The following is a 16,792-nucleotide window of genomic DNA, read 5'->3' as shown; positions in this document are numbered from 1 at the left end:
TATGGGACCTTTCTGAGCCTCGGTTTCCTCATCTGCAAAATGAATGATGATGATTTTACTACCATTATTGTTATTAGATGCCCAGCGTTGGCTTCCGCTCACGGGGCTGTCTGGGCACGTGGCAGTGGTTTTCCTGAGCAGGCACAAGAGGAGAGCTGCCAGTGTTCGGTGCCGATCCCTCCCCCTTGGCCTGGTTCTTCCTTTTCTGCTGTGCCATTAAGGCATTTGTGGCTGGGCCCATGAAAACGGCCGGGGGAGCTCAGGCTCCTGGGCAGGCCGGGGTGACCGGGCGGGTGGGCGCAGCCCTGCCAGCCCAGCGACGACCCTGCATGTGATTACTGTATCATGCAGCCTTTCATTGACTCGGCTGCTCTGTGCTGATGAACTAGACTGGGGACAAGAGCACATAATTGAGGGAAATACATTCCCAGCACAAGCCTGGCTGCAGCCGCCTCTGGGCACGGTTTGTGTGTGTTGGGGGGCAGCCCAGGGCTTTTCTGGGTGCCTCTGTCCTCCTTTCTCCTTCCCCTGCAGACTTGCCCAGGCATCTGTGTAGGGGAAGAGAGAGCCCCATCTTTCCAGCCATGCCTCAGTCTCTCCTGTTTGACACGCTTTCCCCAGCAGGCCTCTTGAGTTCGAACATGGCCCTTGCCGGGTGTCCTGGGGCCCGCATGCACCTGTTCTTTCTCCCCTTCATCCCTCCGCGTGTGCTCACCTTCAGTTGTGTGCATTGTGTGCGCGCCGCCCTCCCCTGGGATCTCCAGGAAGATGCAGGGGGGAAAAAGGCACTGTTCCTGCCCTCCTTAATTGAAATCCCATTTCATTCATCGGGAAACGAGGCAGGGAGGGGGCTGGGCCAAGTTTTCCAGGGCAGTTGGTCTTCCACTCGGAGCTGATTGAACAGGGAGGCAGGCCTGAGGGTCCCGAGACCCCAGGACACACATCACAACAAGACCTTAAGACTTTAGGAGGGTAGGGTCTTCTGCGTGAAACGCAACCGGAAATCACACCATGGGTTCCGCCGCCCACCACCTTGCACAGACGCTGCTGCGGCCAGGCGTTTCTAAAACCAGGGAGATTAGCAGCTCAGGTCACCAGGGCATCTGAAGTTGGTCATTTACTAATCAGTTGCTTATAGCAAAGAGACCCCCCCCCCACCCCCTAGATTTTCTAGGAAAACGTTTCAGAAATGTTTCCTGAGATGTGAAATCGGGGCCGGGCCGGCCATGCACGCAGGGCCCGGGGAGGCAGGTTGCCCCCGTTACAAAGGAGCCTGGGCGGCGTGCGGGCAGACTCCATGAGAAATGGAGAGCCCTCACTTGACACCCTCTGACCTCAGCTGGTGCAGCTGAATGTGGAGAGCCAGGGCTGAAATTGCAGTCACTTTAGATTATTTGGAGTGAGGAGAGGCAGGGAAAAAAAGGGTCTGTTGACTACAGGAAGCTGAATTCTTCCTCTGCTGAAAAGCTTATTAGTGGAAGGGAAAAAGCAATTACTTGGCTTTTGCTAGTTCTCTGCGGCCGGGATCCGGGGCTGTGACAGCCACCCCATCACCAGTGCCTCGGACCTCAGCCCGGATCCAGGACATCTGTGCCGGGCACTGCCCCAGCCTGTCAGGGACAGTGCTTCTGGAATGCCCCTCTTCAGAGGGAGAGGCGGGTGTGGTGAGCGAGAGCGAGAGTCCCTTGTCCTGTCTGTGGTCACACACGGGGCTGCCCTGGGGCCTGCTTCTGCTGCTGTCATGGGCCGGACGCGAACAGGGTACCGTTGGCCCGGAAACAGGGATGTCTGGGGGTTTGGGCTGGTTTTGTTTTTGTTTTGGGTCCCCACCCCTTCGCTGTCTGTGATACCTTTTGTCTCAGAAGTTAAAGGAGAATCAGACAACGCTCTGCACAACTGCCGTGCTGCCCTTAGAATGTATTTGCCTCCATATCCTGGAGGGAGATTTCCCAGGAGGCAGGTGCGGGGCTCCTTCCCTCCTCTGAGGGTCCTTGCATGCTTGCTTTTGAGGGTCCGGATCACCCTGAGCCTCAGCCCCCCCATGGCTCCAGCCCTCATCCTCCTCAAGAGCCCTCCTGGGGCCCCGCGTCCTGAGCTGGAGCCCCGCCCTTCTCCGAGCCTCCTCAGGGTGGAGGCTGTGGTCAGCTCCTCCAAACAAACCCTCCCAAAGAAGTGGGCACCTCGCTCACCAGGTTTTTTGTTGTGAACCTAAGGTACTTAGACTTGGTTTGTCTTTTCTATATTTGGACTACCCTGCCTGTTTAGTCCCTTTTGTGTTTTCTCCATGTAATAAGGAAACGTACGACTTTGCCACCCTAAACAGGCCTCGCTCAAACTTTACACGGCGAGATTTCCCGTTCCTTGGCCCTATCCCATCTTCTCCTGCTCACGTCTCCAGTCCTCAAGTGACCGATCGCTCCCGAAGGCTAGTTCCCTTATCTTTTCCATTCTCCTGGAACATTCCTGACACTTTCCAACTTTTGGGCAAAGTTCTTCAGTAGTGGAGGTGAGCCCTAGGCTACGCCTTCCAGGCATCAGTGGATCTGTTTTCTCTACCTTACCATACACCAGAGATTTTTTTTTTTGGTGGTGGTACTGGGGTTCCTGGAAGCCCTTCTACCTCCAGGCTACACTCCCAGACCTATTTTATATTTTTGAAACAGGGTCTCTTACGCCAGCACAGCTGGCTTCGAACCTGCGCGATCCTCCTGTCTCCGCCTCCCAAGCGCGGGGATTACAAGCGTGCGCCACCACGCCCGGTTACACGACAGATTGAACCCAGGGGCATTCTACCTCCAAGCTATACCCCCAGCCCGATTTTTTTATTTTTTATTTTTGAAATGGTCTCACTAAGTTGTGGAGGGCCTAAGTAGCTGAGGCTGGCCGTGAACCTGCGACCTTCCTGTTTCAGCCTCTCAAGCATTGGGCTGACAGGCATGCGCCACCATGCCCGGCCTTACTATATAATTTTAGGATGCAGCCTTACCTCGGGCTTTGTAAAGCTTCTCATTGGCTACCGTCTCAATCCTCCGTCTCTCCCTCCTCTTTCTCTTGAAAGATGTTGCTTGGCACTGGAGGGGCACATACTCTCTCGTCCTAACGTCTGTGCGATCTCTTCGGCCGGCTCACTTCAAACCGTTGGCTCATTTTACATTCTTTTCCTACCTGTATAGCGTGGCCTGACAAAGTACTGCAAAACCTTTAATCTATTTTAAATTTTCTTTCCTTATTCCCACTTTTGCCTATGTTTGAAAGTTTAGGGAGCTTTCTGACTTCAGGATTTTCTTCTGGGCAGATTTCTCATTCTCCCTCCAGTGATATCTCTCTCTCTCTCTCTCTCTCTCTCTCTCTCTCTTTCTCTCTCTCTCTCTCTCTCACACACACACACACAGAAGAATTTGTCCATACAAAATAAGTTCTTTAAAATGTAATGGTGGAGCCAGGCGTGGTGGCGCACGCTTGTCAACCCCATGCCTAGGAGGCGGAGACAGGAGGATCGCGCAGGTTTGAAGCCAGCCGCTCTGGCTTAAGAGACCCCATTTCCAAAAATTAAAAAGAAAAGTAGAAAATAGGTCTGGGAGTGTAGCCCGGAGGTAGAAGGGCTTCCAGGAACCCCAGTACCACCAAAATAAATAAATAAATAAATAAATAAATAAATAAATAAATAAGTAATGGTGGACCAGGCATGATAGCACACACTTGTAACTCCCAGTACTTGGGAGGCTAAATCAGGAGGACTGCAGATTTGAGGCCAGCCTCAGCAACTTAGATTCTGTTTCGAATGGGTCTGGGGTTGTAGCTCACAGGTAGAAGGCCCCTGGGTTTAATCCCTGATGCCAAAAAAGTAAGGTAAAAATACGATAAAATAAAAAGAAAATAGGGCTGGAGGTGTAGCTCAGGGGTAGAAAACCACTGGGTTCAATCTTCAGTACAAAAAAAGAAAGAAAGAAAGAAAGAAAGAAAGAAAGAAGAAAGAAAGAAAGAAAGAAAGAAAGAAAGAAAGAAAGAAAGAAAGAAAAGCATAGTGGTGAGCTACAGATTGCTGTGGATCCTTCCTTCCTACTGATCTCAACTCCTGGCCACCGGACGGCGCTCGCGCCTGGCTCATGCCTACCGGTTCTTGACAAGTTGCTCAGCCCATGGCAATGTCTTCTTTGGCTTCGTTGACTCCTTGTTCTTAAACGCCTCCGCCATTAGAAAGCGTGGGTATAAGCCTAAAATTTAGATGACATTGAAACGTTTGCCCTGGCGGTTCTTGCTGTGTTTTTATTGTTGTTTCCGGTTTGCTTTTTGTGTGGAGGAGGTTTGGGGCTCCTTGAGCCGTTTCTCTGTCTTGGTCTGGGGACGCGCAATAGAACCGTTTGAAGGTCTCAGAAATTCTTCCCAGGGGGAGGAGCTAAAAAGACGCAGGGTCCCGAGGCCGAGCCTAAATAAAACACAGTTGGCAGCTCCGGGAAACTGAGCAGGGGCTGCTGTGGTCAAAGCCATTGTGGAAGGGCGGTGGGTGGAGCGTTTTACTGAACCCTAGAAGACCATTTTGTTGTATAGGATCCAAGTTAAAGAAAAAAAATAGACGCGCTTTGGATTCAGCTGTTGGCATTACTTTCGAAGTTTCTAAAAAGGAGAAGGAAGATCCAAGAATTTCCTCTCTCCCTTTAGGCACAGAAGAGCGGTGCGGGGCGTGTGTTAAAATGACAAGGAATTAGCAGCTCCTTCTGCTCCCTCACCCCACAAATGTAGGCAAGCTCCTGAACATAAACCTTTGGATTTGCCCTGGACCTCAGCTTCCTGCTTCAATTTCTTTGCAGTTTCCTAGGAGCTGTCAGCTGAAACATGTTGCTTCTGCAGCCTGTATGCTTCAGACTGAAGTGCCTTCGGAGACTTGCTGGTTTGGGAGCGGGGCCAGCCTCTGCCTTCCCATGTAGGCACGCCCTTAAATGTCTCGAGTCTGACCACAGGGCCCCCGGTGGATCAGGGCTCCTCTCTCCGCCTGCAACCCACAGTGTGTAGTAGCCCCCCCCCCCGAGCACCCCAGGATGCTCGGGAGCTGGGAGTCTGTTTCCTGCCAACCCCGGGGCTGCAGCCCGGCTCTAGCACTGCGTTCTTGCAAGCACGAGCCCGGACGAACGCAGTGACCTTTGCGCACACTCCGGTCTGGCCAACAAGAGCAGGTTTGGCCAGTGTTTCTCTGGGTGAAACGTGGCCTGAAGCTGGCCGGGTTTCTGCTCCTCAGATTTGGTTTGGAAAAAATATAAGCCTTTGTTTGCGCTTAGTTTTTATGAATTGGCTTATCGCGCCAGCTGTGCGTCTAAATGGCATATGATCACACAGAACGAAGCTTCCTGACGGGCCGGTCCCTCACCCTGCCTTCGCGGGTGGGCGTCAGCTCATCCTTGGGCCTGAGTTCGGTGCTTCCCAGGGGTAAAGCTGCTTTCTGAACAGGTCGGGGACTCTTCAGACACTGTGGGCTTTAAGAGGAAAGCAACCAACAGGCTGGGATTCAAGCCCCCCCCCCCCCCCCGCTGTCTGTCACGTGGTGCGGACCTCTGGAGTCCTGGTTTTTTATTTCTCTCCATCATGTGTTATTTGCTTCCATGGTCGGAAACAAAATGTTTATCCCTCACTCTTTCAATTTGTGGTTTTGCCTATGCACACACACACACGCACACACACACACACACACACACACACACACACTCTGTAATTCTCTTTGCCATTGTCAAACCACGTCTCCCCAGCATGGTGAGTCCACGCGGCCGCCTCCCCCACCTCCCCTGCCCTCGCCTTGGTTCCCGTATGGATTGCGTCCATCACCGCTGATGTTCCCGTCAGGAGGGCTGTCCCACAAGGTTTCGCTTGGGCCCAGTAGGTTGTAATCACCAGCGTTTAATATCACTTCTGGTACATCCTGTTCGTTTCCCACACACCTTCATTTGTACATAGATGCTTAAGTACACTACAGGCCTTCTCTGCCCCCCCCCCCGCAATCCATATACTTCAAACATTGTTCAATTAATAAAAACAATCACATCATAGGTTCTTTTTCTTTCTTTTTTTTTTTTTCTTTCTGCACTAAGTGTAAGATTTGTCCGTGATAGGCCAAGTTTTGACTCAGAAGGAGATTCTGGTCTTCTTTAATGGAAACGTTTTTTTTTTTTTTAATTTATACTCTTTCTATCACTCATGTGTGTTTATCTGTCTTGTCGTCTCCCTTCCAACCGCCAAATCCTGGCAGTGTTTACTTCAAGCCAGGTGTCACTGGAAGACAGATGCTTGGAGGGGCCTCGCCCCTGGAATGTTAAAAAGCTCTCCGGCAGATCTGCCCTGTTGAGAAATGGCGGTTCCTGGAGAGGACGGGTGGGCAGGTGGGAACTCGTACCTGGCAGAGGGGCTCCCCTTCTGCGCCCCCTGGGTGCTCGTGAACCCCATTTCTGACACTCCACACACCTTGATGATCCCTCAACGCCTGAAAAGGTTCATTCTGGGACCAGGCACACGGAGCCCCCTCGTCCCCCTCTCTCCACTAACTCTGGTGATTCTCTCTCTCTCTCTCTCTCTCTCTCTCTCTCTCCCTCTCTCTCTCTCCCTCCCTCCCTCCCTCCCTCCCTCCCTCCCTCCCTCCCTCCCTCCCTCTCCAACAGTCTGCTTTAAGACACGTGCACCATTTCCTCTCCCATCTTCTCCTTCCCACTCGACTACTGAGTTGACTCAGTCTTTTTCCTGACTACTTTGTTTTCCACGGAGGGGGGGGGGCGATGCCCTTCTTGAAATCAAGGACCTTCTATGTTTACACGCCTCGTCTTTCCAGAATATTCCAGTTTGGTGTGAGGTTAAACTGTGCAAAATACTGTCTGAAAGAGGGGAGAGAAAGAGAAAGGAACGTGTCAAAATGCATTTGTTAGATCACGTTTTAAATGAAGTACAATCGAAGGTAGTTTTTGTCCAAAGAAAGGAAGCCCCCCCACCCCTGCAAATCCGCCGAGCCGCCTGAGAGCGCACCTCTTTGTCGCAGCGCTGACATTGAAGTGTAATTTTTCATGGTTATTTGGACTGGAAAATGGGGGGGAAAGGGAGAGATGGGTCTGCGATTATTTCCCATAAATGACAACACAATCACATCACGCTCCGCTACAAACATGCTCAGGGAATTGGCCTTTTTTTTACATTTCATGTGTGAAAGTAGCGGGAACAATCATGGCTCTGTAGAAATCCCAGGGAACTAATCCCCCGCCACAGCCAGTTTCCTCCGGAGTCCAGGAACACTGCTGCCTGGCTCTCTGGTTCAGCGTGGATTCCGAGACCACTCCAGGGTCGGGTTTGTATTTTACCAACTGGAACTCGCACCTTTCAGTTATTATTATTATTTTTTTAAATCTTCCCGTGAATAGCCACCAGGCGAGCCGGCGACATGTTTAGTTCCGTGTGCTTTGTCGCCGCACAGAGCTTTCATCCTTTCTGGATTTCCGCAGGTGGGCAGCCCAGGTGCTTCTGCCGAGAACACAGATAAATGGGAAGTGTTGCAATGCCGGCTCAAGGGTTTCCTCCCTTTCTCTCCTCTGCTGACCCCCACCCACCCCCTTAATTCTAGTGTGGTTTTGACAAACTGTTCAAATGACCAAGTGGCCTTGCCTGGGAGAGGAAGAAATGGCAGGACGCGTCCCTTGCCACACGATGACAGCATTTTGCACTCCGGGCTCCGGCTTCTGCGCCGTCCCCTGCAGGAGGGACAGTCCGGGGAGGGGACGTTTCGCCCCCAGGAGGCCTTAGCCACTTTGCGCCCGTGATGCGCTCCTTCCCTTCTGTGCTGGAGTCAGAGGTGAAGTTAAGTGCGCGGCCCATGGGTGGGGGGAACCGGGCTGGCTTTGCTGCGCAGCTGGACCTCACTGGACCCCGCGGGGGCTGGACGCGCACAGGCCGCAGCCCGGGCCCAGCTTCCCAGGCTGCCTCTCCCCACGCCATCCCCATTTTTCTCGTTTCTGTAAACAGTGGCAAGATCTTCAAATATACAAAAGCATAAATGGCCTCCATTCCCCAATTAGTCATTTTTAATAACACCCAGAGTTGCCTCCTACCGCCTGGTGCCAAAAGGCAGGGCGGGCGAGGTGGGGGTGGGAAGGAAGGCCAGGCGGGGACCGAGGAAGGCGGAATTCCTTCCGTGGCAGGTCCCCCCCCACCCCGGCAGCCTTTCCGTGGGCCCTTTGGAGGCCGGTAGTCCTCCGGGCTCTGGCCAAAAGCATCAGGTCCAATGGCCCCAGGTGTGCTTGGTAGTTGAGCACCTAGTGGTACAAAGAATCCTTGTCGTGAAATGATCGCATGAAGGACCCACAGGGAAGGAAGTCCCTTGCTCGGGAGGGCGCGTGCCCCATCTTTTCCACCTGCCCTGGTCCCTTTCCTGCCCGTGTCCTTGACTCTCGGTGGGCGGAAATCTGTTGCTAAATGTCATCTTCCAGTGGTGATCGTGGTTAAGAATTGGGCCAGGTTCTTCTGAAGCCGCCAGAGCAGGGATTCCTTGCAGGGGCACTAGGAGGAGACCTGACCCTTCCCTTGGGTCTGTGGAGAGGCGCTTGAGCAGCCTGGCAGAGCGTCAATGGGCAGGAAAGGAGGAGGTGGTCCCGGAGGGGAGACCGACCCTGGCCTTGCCCTGGCTCCGCCCGGAGCACATGTGAGGACACGTGGCCCACCTTTGCCGAGAGGCTAAGCGTATGTTGTGTTAAGATAACAGTTTGTATTTGTGGTGAGCGCATCATCCTGCCCAGAACTGGGATATCTCCACCCAGAAAACCTAATCACTCGCCCGGCGTGGTGGCGCACGCTTGTAATCCCCACGCTTGGGAGGCGGAGACAGGAGGATCACGCAGGTTCGAAGCCAGCCTCGCTGGCGTAAGAGACCCTGTTTCCAAATAAAAAGTACAAAATAGGTCTGGGAGTGTAGCTCAGATGTAGAAGGGCTTCCGGGAACCCCAGTACCAAAAAAAAAAAAAAAAAAAGAAAAGAAAACCTAATCACTCTCCATTAGCACTCGTGTAACTGCGGCGTCCCCGTCAGGTCGCCGGGGCCGCAAAGACACTTTGACCGAAAGCTGGGAGTGGACATCGGAGCCAATGGACATCAGAGCCAATGTTGCTGGGTGGCTTATTACTTTCTGGATCTGGGTGTGACCGTGCTATTAGGATGCAGCCTGTGGTTTGTGGAGTCAGCGACAGGGAGGACCTTTGGTCACCTCCTGTGAGATCCCACTTGTCAAAATGTGCTGGCGGCAGAGGGAGGATGATACAGTGAGCTGCCCTCGCCTATGGGCAGAGCCACCAGCATGGCCGCCACTAACCTCTTCCCCTGTGGCTGGAAGGGAAGGCAGGACCAGAGTGGCTGAGCGAGGGACGGACGATGGCTGTCACTCCATCAGCATCGCCGGCCATTTCCTGTTACAAGTTTCTGTTGTCGCTGAATTTTAATGCACTGGGTTTTATTTGAAGTAAGTGGTCTAGGCCTCCGGACTCATCTTTTATGTTGTAAGATTTGATCTGACCCCTATTTGCAAGATAAAGCAAGCATCTTCTATAGAGTATCCGCGGGCAGTGGAAGTTTCCCATTGATAACAAGATGCCAGGAGACCGGGGCCCTCTGGACCGCCCCGGCCTGGCCTTTCAGTTGTGCGTGCCGAGGCCGAAAGAGGACCACTGATTGGCCGGGGCGAGCCGCGAGCGAGCCCGGCACCTGCATAGGGAGGTCGAGGAACCCGAGGACAAAGCGGGGTTCCGGAAGCCTCCCCCTCCCCACCACAGAGACCCCAGGGAGAGCTGCATGTAGTCATAGCCGCCGCCCTCCCCGTGGCTCCTGCTGGTCAGAGCGTGCCCAGCCCTCCCCGCCGCCTCGCCTGGCCTCCGTGGTGGCCGTCCTTGGGTTAATTAGGTTGAAAAAAAAAAAAAATGGGAGAGGGGAAGCTTTAACCCTATCTCCAAAGTAAGCAGATTAGTTATTTTGTTTTTCAAAGAAGAGGTCCTATATACAATTAAAACTTGTTTCTGGTAAACCTCATTCCAGGAAGGATGGGCTTTTAACAAAAGGCTTTTGACAGCTGCAGGCTATTTCATTTTTTTTAATGCCGAATGAAAAATCAATACATTTTTCTGGGTTATACATATTCAGAACAGGCCTGATATTTCCATTATAATGGAAAGTGGGTGTCTGTGCACATCTCGCCTGTCAGGGCTGCGCCACAGCATTTTCCAAGCCACCGCTAAATATTTCAAACCTGATTTGATTGTGGTTAGTGACAGCTAATGTTTCTTAGCTCTCGAGCCTGCCGACAGGCAAACACACTTTACCCCCCTCCATCCCGCTCCCCCCCACCAAAGAAATAGGAAAGAACAATTTCATTCTTCGGGGATCACAGATCGGTGTATTATTTGAGTAACACGTTCACGTGAGCGCCTTGGGTACAGACACCCTGATTCTTAGGAGAATTTCCAAATTTCTCTCACATCGAGGCACTGTGGGGGCTTTGTCAGGTTTGAATTAATCAACATTATCCTGTTAAGAGTTAGGAACAGAGGGACTAGTCTGAATCATTGATTGACTCCCCTTCAAGCCTGTATGCGATTTGTAAAATACCCTCAACGGACACGTCACTGGGCCCCGTCATTTGGGGAAGCAGTGCCGTTTTTTTTTTTTTTTAACAACTGGAACATTTCCGTGGGTGACACTTTCCGGGAGTGTCTGCAGTGGGTGGGATGCTGATTCGTGATGATACTGCTTCTATTTTTGGCTTCTGTCTTGTTGCTCCTTCCACAAACCAATTTCCAGGTTGTTCATAAAATGGTTACAAATCCCCATGGGGCTACCAGGTGGCACACACGTCCTTGGGGAGTACACTTCCCCGCAAACGGGGAGTCACGCGGCCCCCATCACCGGAATGCTAAATATAAGGTGTGTGCAGAGAGCGATTTATGCTGAGAAGAACCACCTGGATTCAAGGGGAATTTTCTAGAACTCTGTGATCTCATCCTCCCCCCAGACCTAACGCCCTTTAGGGGAACCTGGTCCCCCCTTTTAGGCCATATCTATCTGTTGGGATTCTTGCACCTGGGGGCGCTGCCCTGAACCAGCAACCAGGAGGGATGTGGCTCAGCCCTAGAAAGCGCTGACTGGGATTTGTAAAAGGGAGGTGGTCATGGAAATAGATTTTCAGAGGCCTTCAGTCTCTGTTTAACGTGGAAGCCAGAGACATAAAGGACACCTGGAAGACCTCCCTGTTTTTCAAGATTTGCTTCCATTCCGTAGAAAAGTCCACACAGAGCGGGGTGGGGGCCCTCGCTTCAGGGCCCCTGAGGCGCAGCCTACATCTGAATGGGTTTCTGCAGCACTCTGAGGCTACAGAACTCCTCTGGGGTTTTCCGAAACTCAGGCCCTCCTGGGATGCTCCGAGCCTTGCCGCTGCCTCCCTCCTGCCAAGAACCAGGGCGAGGCTGGGGGCCAATGGCCTCTTCACCCCGGCCGGCAGCACCCTTGAGTACGGGTTCCTGGTGTGCCCTGGCTGGGATCTGAAATACCCCAGACCCTTGGAGGGGAAGACGGTTTGGAGGCGTCTGTTTCAGCCTTGAAAGTGGCACGGTTGGCTGCTGTGTGTTTTGGTGAAGGAAAGAGAGCTCTTCCTCTGAGTGAGAGACAGGGTTTCCAGATAAAACCCACCATCAGTTCACGCCTTTGCGTGTTCCCACCATCTGTCAGTAGCTGATATTTTAGAAAAGGAAAAAAAAAAAAAAAGCATGGCTTCTGTAATGACCCCGGCCAGTTGCCACTGACCTCGTGAGAAGACGGGGAGACGCGCTGGGGGAGAAACGTCCCCTCCGTTCTGGGCTGTCAGCACGTGTGCGTCAGGTACACATCCCTACAGGGAACGCAGGCTGGAGCGCAGCCCGAGCGGAGCAGCAGGACGCGGCTCTCTGCTCTGGAGCCCGATGCCGTCTCTCCCTTCGCCCCTGGCGCCCAGGGCCGGGAGACCAAGCCTTTCCCGAGGCCTGGCTCTTGGTGTGCGGGTGTGCTTCACACTCTGGAGACTAGCAGAACACACCCTGTCTGCAGAGCACCGTGGGCCTGGGCTGCCCAGCAGTTGGTAACCCTGTTTTTTAATCATTTCTCCGCCTTTATTGGTAGCCAGGGCTCAGTTTTCCGGTTACTGTCAGCCTGGGCTTCTATCCATTTTTAAGAGTTTCTCTCCCCCCTTCTTGTTGTTGATGATGATGGTATAAAGACAGATGGTGTAACTGCTTATGAATGTCCTATTTTATTTCTCCAGGACCAGACAGTTCACTTGGAGACATATATTACTTCCACATGCTCAGGTTGGGCCTCTGCCCTCCCCGGGCCTGGCCATGCAGAGGGCGACACCTGTAGGTGCCAGCTGGAACTGCAGGGGAGCTCCTGCTCCTGGCTGACTGGGACCGGGTATTTGAACTGGGATGGGGATAATGTTCCCTGCAAACAGAGCTGACTTGTCCAGAAGTTTCTCAATCATTTCTTCTCCCACTAAGCACACAACAGCCTTTTAGCGAGTGAGTCACAGATTATGGCATTAAACCTAGGAACTCAAGAATAGAACTTGCAAATCATGAAAAGGAAAAAAAAAAAAAAAAACAAGAACAAGATAAGCTTCTGAAATAACTACTTTAATGTGTCCTCACACTGGAACTCAGGGCTGAGCGCGGTGGTGCATGCCTGTAATCCCCGTACTTGGGAGGCTGAGACGAGAGGATCGCAGGTTTGAGGCCAGCCTCAGCAACTTAGACCCGGTTTCCAAAACAAACAAAAATAATAATTTTAGAAAAGAGGTGGGGCATAGCTCAGTGGTAGAGTGCTCCTGGCTTCAGTCCCCAGAACCATAAAAAAAAGAGAGGAGAAAGTGAAGGCCCGGTGGGCCACTGAACGAATGCCAGGAATGTTCCCAGCGTGCCCGGGGACTCCTCACCCGTGGCACCGGCGACCTGCCACTGTATTCTTTGCAGTCTGTCTTCTGAATGGATTTGTCTGGAAAGGCTCAGAGCCGGGGTCAGGGCCCGGTGGCAGTGAGTCTTTAGCTTTGCTCCGGTAGCTGCAGGTCACATCAGGCGTAAGAGAGAAGCTCTGCTCCTTCAGACACGCTGACCACCAAATCAGGGCACTGTCGGCCATGGGGGCGTCCTGTGTGCGGTGACCGCGTGTGTGCTGGACAGGAGGCACCGCCGAGCCATCTCTCTCCCTAATCAGAGATGCTACCAATATTGTCTATTACAGTGTGTATTGGGACAAATGAGTATGTTTTAAGAGACCTGGCTAATTTGAGTAAGCCCAATTTAATAATATCCATTGGTTTGAGTCACCATTCAAAGATGAATTTTATAATTATAGCATTGAATAATTTTCTCAAATGCTTAGAAATGTGCACGAAAGATCTTGCCTGGACATAACTGAGGTGGGACGCATATCATGCTGCGTAACTTGCTTTTTTATTATTCTGCTAAATGCTTAACATATTTCTTCTCCACTAAATGATATATGGCATCACCATCGGGCCGTGTCTGATTAACTTCTAGCCGTGGTGGAAGTTGCCTGATTTGGCTCTGTGTAAACCAAGGGAAGGGTGGTAACTTCCTTGATGGTCACTTTGCTGTGCACTGAGACAGAAAGCAGGTGTAGACATTGTACGTGGAGCCCATGGTCGGAGGTGGAAACAGACGGTGCTTGGTTTCATCTGCTTTCTCCCACAACTGCCTCTTAAAACCCCTGTCGTTGGTAACGAAGAAAGAATGTTCTCTGAGCCGCAGTTCAGTCTTCCAGTACTTGAACCTCCATCATCTCTCTGGAAGAATTAGAAAAATCTCATTCTAAAAAGGTGCTCTGTTCCTTGAGTGTTTTAGAAACCCCTCGAGGTCAACTTACTTCTACCTCTTTGACTTTCTTTCGGGGGTAAAATTTAGAGGCTATTTTCTGGAGAGTTGGAGAGTATGGCGTCTGCATTGTTTAAAGTTGGAAGCTGGGCGTGGTGGCACACATGCTTGTAATTCCAGTTCTTGGGAGGCCGCGACAGGAGAATCCCAGGTTTGGCGCCAGCCTCAGCTACTTAATGAGGCCCTCCACAGTTTAGTGAGACCTTGTTTCAAAATAAAGAATAAAAATTAGGGTTGGGGTGTAGCTCAGAGATAGAATGCCCCTGGGTTCAATCTCCAGTACCAAAAAAAATAAAATAAAATAAAATAAAATGCAAAGTAAAGTTGAAACTGGAGAGGCCTGTGGTGACGCTTGCTGGAACCCCAGTCCAGGGTCCTGCACTGTACCCTGACCCTCTTTCTCTGCTGGGTCTGCTCTTCCCTCTGGAAGGCGCCAGCCTTGGGTGACTGGGGTGTGTGGGGGGGGGGTGACCCTACCTTCATGGCTCTGCACCGAGGGGCGCGTTCTTCAGAGGGTCCTGTCAATCTCTTCGTGATGAGAATGGTTCTCGCCTTGGTTTGTTTGCTTTATTTGCTCATTTAACCCGTTTTCACTGAATGGAGGTTTTGGATAATGATCCGCAGAGGCGGAGCAACAGAGGGAGGCGTCTCGCTTTCCTTCCCTTCACTCTGAGCATCTCTTCTTCTTCCCCACTTGGGCAGACATTGTCTCCCTTGGTAATGATATTTAGATATTTCTAAATAGATTCCGAGTGCCTCACTTGACCTCTTCCCAATGGAAATACCAAACCTCCTGAAGCAGTAACTCCATCCCCATCCCTGAAGTTACATGTCTTTTATACCTGAAAATGTAAAAAAAAGTAGCCACACGTTTTGGAACTGGCATCCTTCTCCCTTCACGACAACACTGTCGTTGAGCTGGGGGACATAACTTGGGTTAGTTTTAGACTATAGGGAGCAAAAAGTGGAATGAATTCAGAAGGGAAGTGTATACGGCTCTGTTATACACCTTTATCCTGCTGCGTCTCATCATGGACTCCGCATGCGCACAAGATGATATTCAGTTCCTACGTCTCCTTAGGTCAATGAAATCCTACTGCTGACATTCTGTGACCCTTTAGAACATGAAGGACTGCAAAAATCCCTCTGCCCACAGCCTGGTAGGTGCATAGATACTGCCAGTGGGCGAAGGGCCAGAGGCTGGGTCTGGTCTAGTCCAGTGCTAGATGCTCTGGGGACGGAGAAGCAAGAAGTGAACATGTGGCTACTCTTTTTTTTTTTTTTTGCATTTTCAGGTATAAAAGACATGTAACTTCAGGGATGGGGATGGAGTTACTGCTTCAGGAGGTTTGGTATTTCCATTGGGAAGAGGTCAAGTGAGGCACTCAGAATCTGTTTAGAAATCTCTAACAGCCACATGTCTAAAATGATCCCAACCTCACACCAACTATGTCCTGAGCCCTCTGTATACCTTAGTGTTGTCAACGTCATTGGCTTCTGTGTTTCCTGGTTGGAGATTCTTTGGAATAGGGGCTGAGAAGCCTTTGTCTTCTTTATATTTTTAATCTTTGACATTTTGGCTTTTTTCCCATTCCAGAAGAAGCCATTGAAGATGTTGAAGGACCCAGTGAAACGGCTGCTGATCCAGAGGAGCTCACTAAAGACCAAGAGAGCGGAGGCGAGAAAGACCAGAGCAAGTGGACAGGTAGTGTGTGTGCAACTGCCCCAGCTTCCTCCCCTGGACAAGGCTAGTGAGGAGCCGGGGGAGGGGGGCTGAAACAGCCTTACTCTCCACCAGGCAGGGGAGGCGGGGACTATGCTCTGGACGAAAGGGATTTTCTTTGGCTTTTGTGAGTGGTCACTTTCAATCTGTTTAAGAACTTAATTTTTTTTTAAATGGCCCCGAAGCCAACCTGTTTATTGAGCATCATGTAGATGTCTGAGGTCACATTTCTTGGGTAGTTCCTCGGTATCATTTGCCCCAGTGCCACTCTTCCACTGTGGAAGGTCCTGCAGGGGGATTTGTTCTCTGGAACTTGAGCTGGGCCTCAAGGTCTCCAAGGGAGTCAGCACCAAAGGGTGGTCTTCAGGCGGGGCCTGCGTGATCTTCCTGGGCCTGCACCCACCGCGGGCATCCCCCCACGTGGGAGACAGGCAGTGTAGCCAGGCAGGACATCTTATCCAAAGCAGAAGAAATTGAAGAAGCCAAGAGAGGAAGTGCAATTTCTGGAAGAGCCAGCGCCGAGAGCAGAAGAGCCGTGTCTCCAGATGATCCGATTTCTGTGTTTGAGGGAAAAGAAGATCTGAAACAGAGAAGGGAAAGCTCGGGGTTGTTTTGTTTTGAGAAGGAGCAAAGTCATGTGTGAGAAGACTGTACTGGACAGAGAAGGGCTCCCAGGAACCACCGCAATAATAATAACACCAAATGATGGGTCAACAGACATTATTTTATTCAGCCAATGTGATTTTTTTTTTTACCACCGTTATCAATATTACAATACTTTGAATTCTTTGGAAAAAAAATATTGACCTTCTAGAGCCTGTGTTGGTGGGGCCTTTGTTATGATCCTAGGCAAGGCTGTTGTTAAACCGTGTTCGGTGTTGGTCTTGGCTGTTTAAACAAGACACAGAGTCTTGGGGGGTGGCCGGAGGAGAGCGATGCTGGTGGCCGAAGGCTGAGAAATACTGTTTCTTGAGAAGAGGCTGCAGACAGCGGGGCCATTCAGCCTAGAGAGGAGAAAAGCCAAGAGATGGTCGTAACGACTTCCAAGTATTGCGCGGGACCAGCCAGAGGCGGCGACACGCCCGGCCAGTGCTTCCTGGGAGACAGAGACTGGCCACGCTGCCCTGGAACGAGTGGAGGTGCGGCA

General features: G+C 51.5%; 1 protein-coding gene across 1 annotated transcript in view; it reads left to right on the top strand.

Moving 5' to 3' along the window:
* ZFHX3 (zinc finger homeobox 3) overlaps window positions 1–16,792 on the top strand; it is a gene marked incomplete at both ends in the record, with an annotated part of 173,783 nt that overhangs the window by 114,308 nt on the left and 42,683 nt on the right. Inside the window, one exon of the mRNA XM_080702166.1 lies at window positions 15,520–15,627. Within this exon, the coding sequence (XP_080558292.1) occupies window positions 15,520–15,627 (108 nt within the window). The remainder of the gene's footprint in view (window positions 1–15,519; window positions 15,628–16,792) is intronic.

The sequence above is a fragment of the Muscardinus avellanarius genome (assembly GCF_963383645.1).
Source record: "Muscardinus avellanarius genome assembly, chromosome: 10".
NCBI lineage: Eukaryota > Metazoa > Chordata > Mammalia > Rodentia > Gliridae > Muscardinus > Muscardinus avellanarius.
This window is presented reverse-complemented; position numbering and strand designations above follow the sequence as displayed.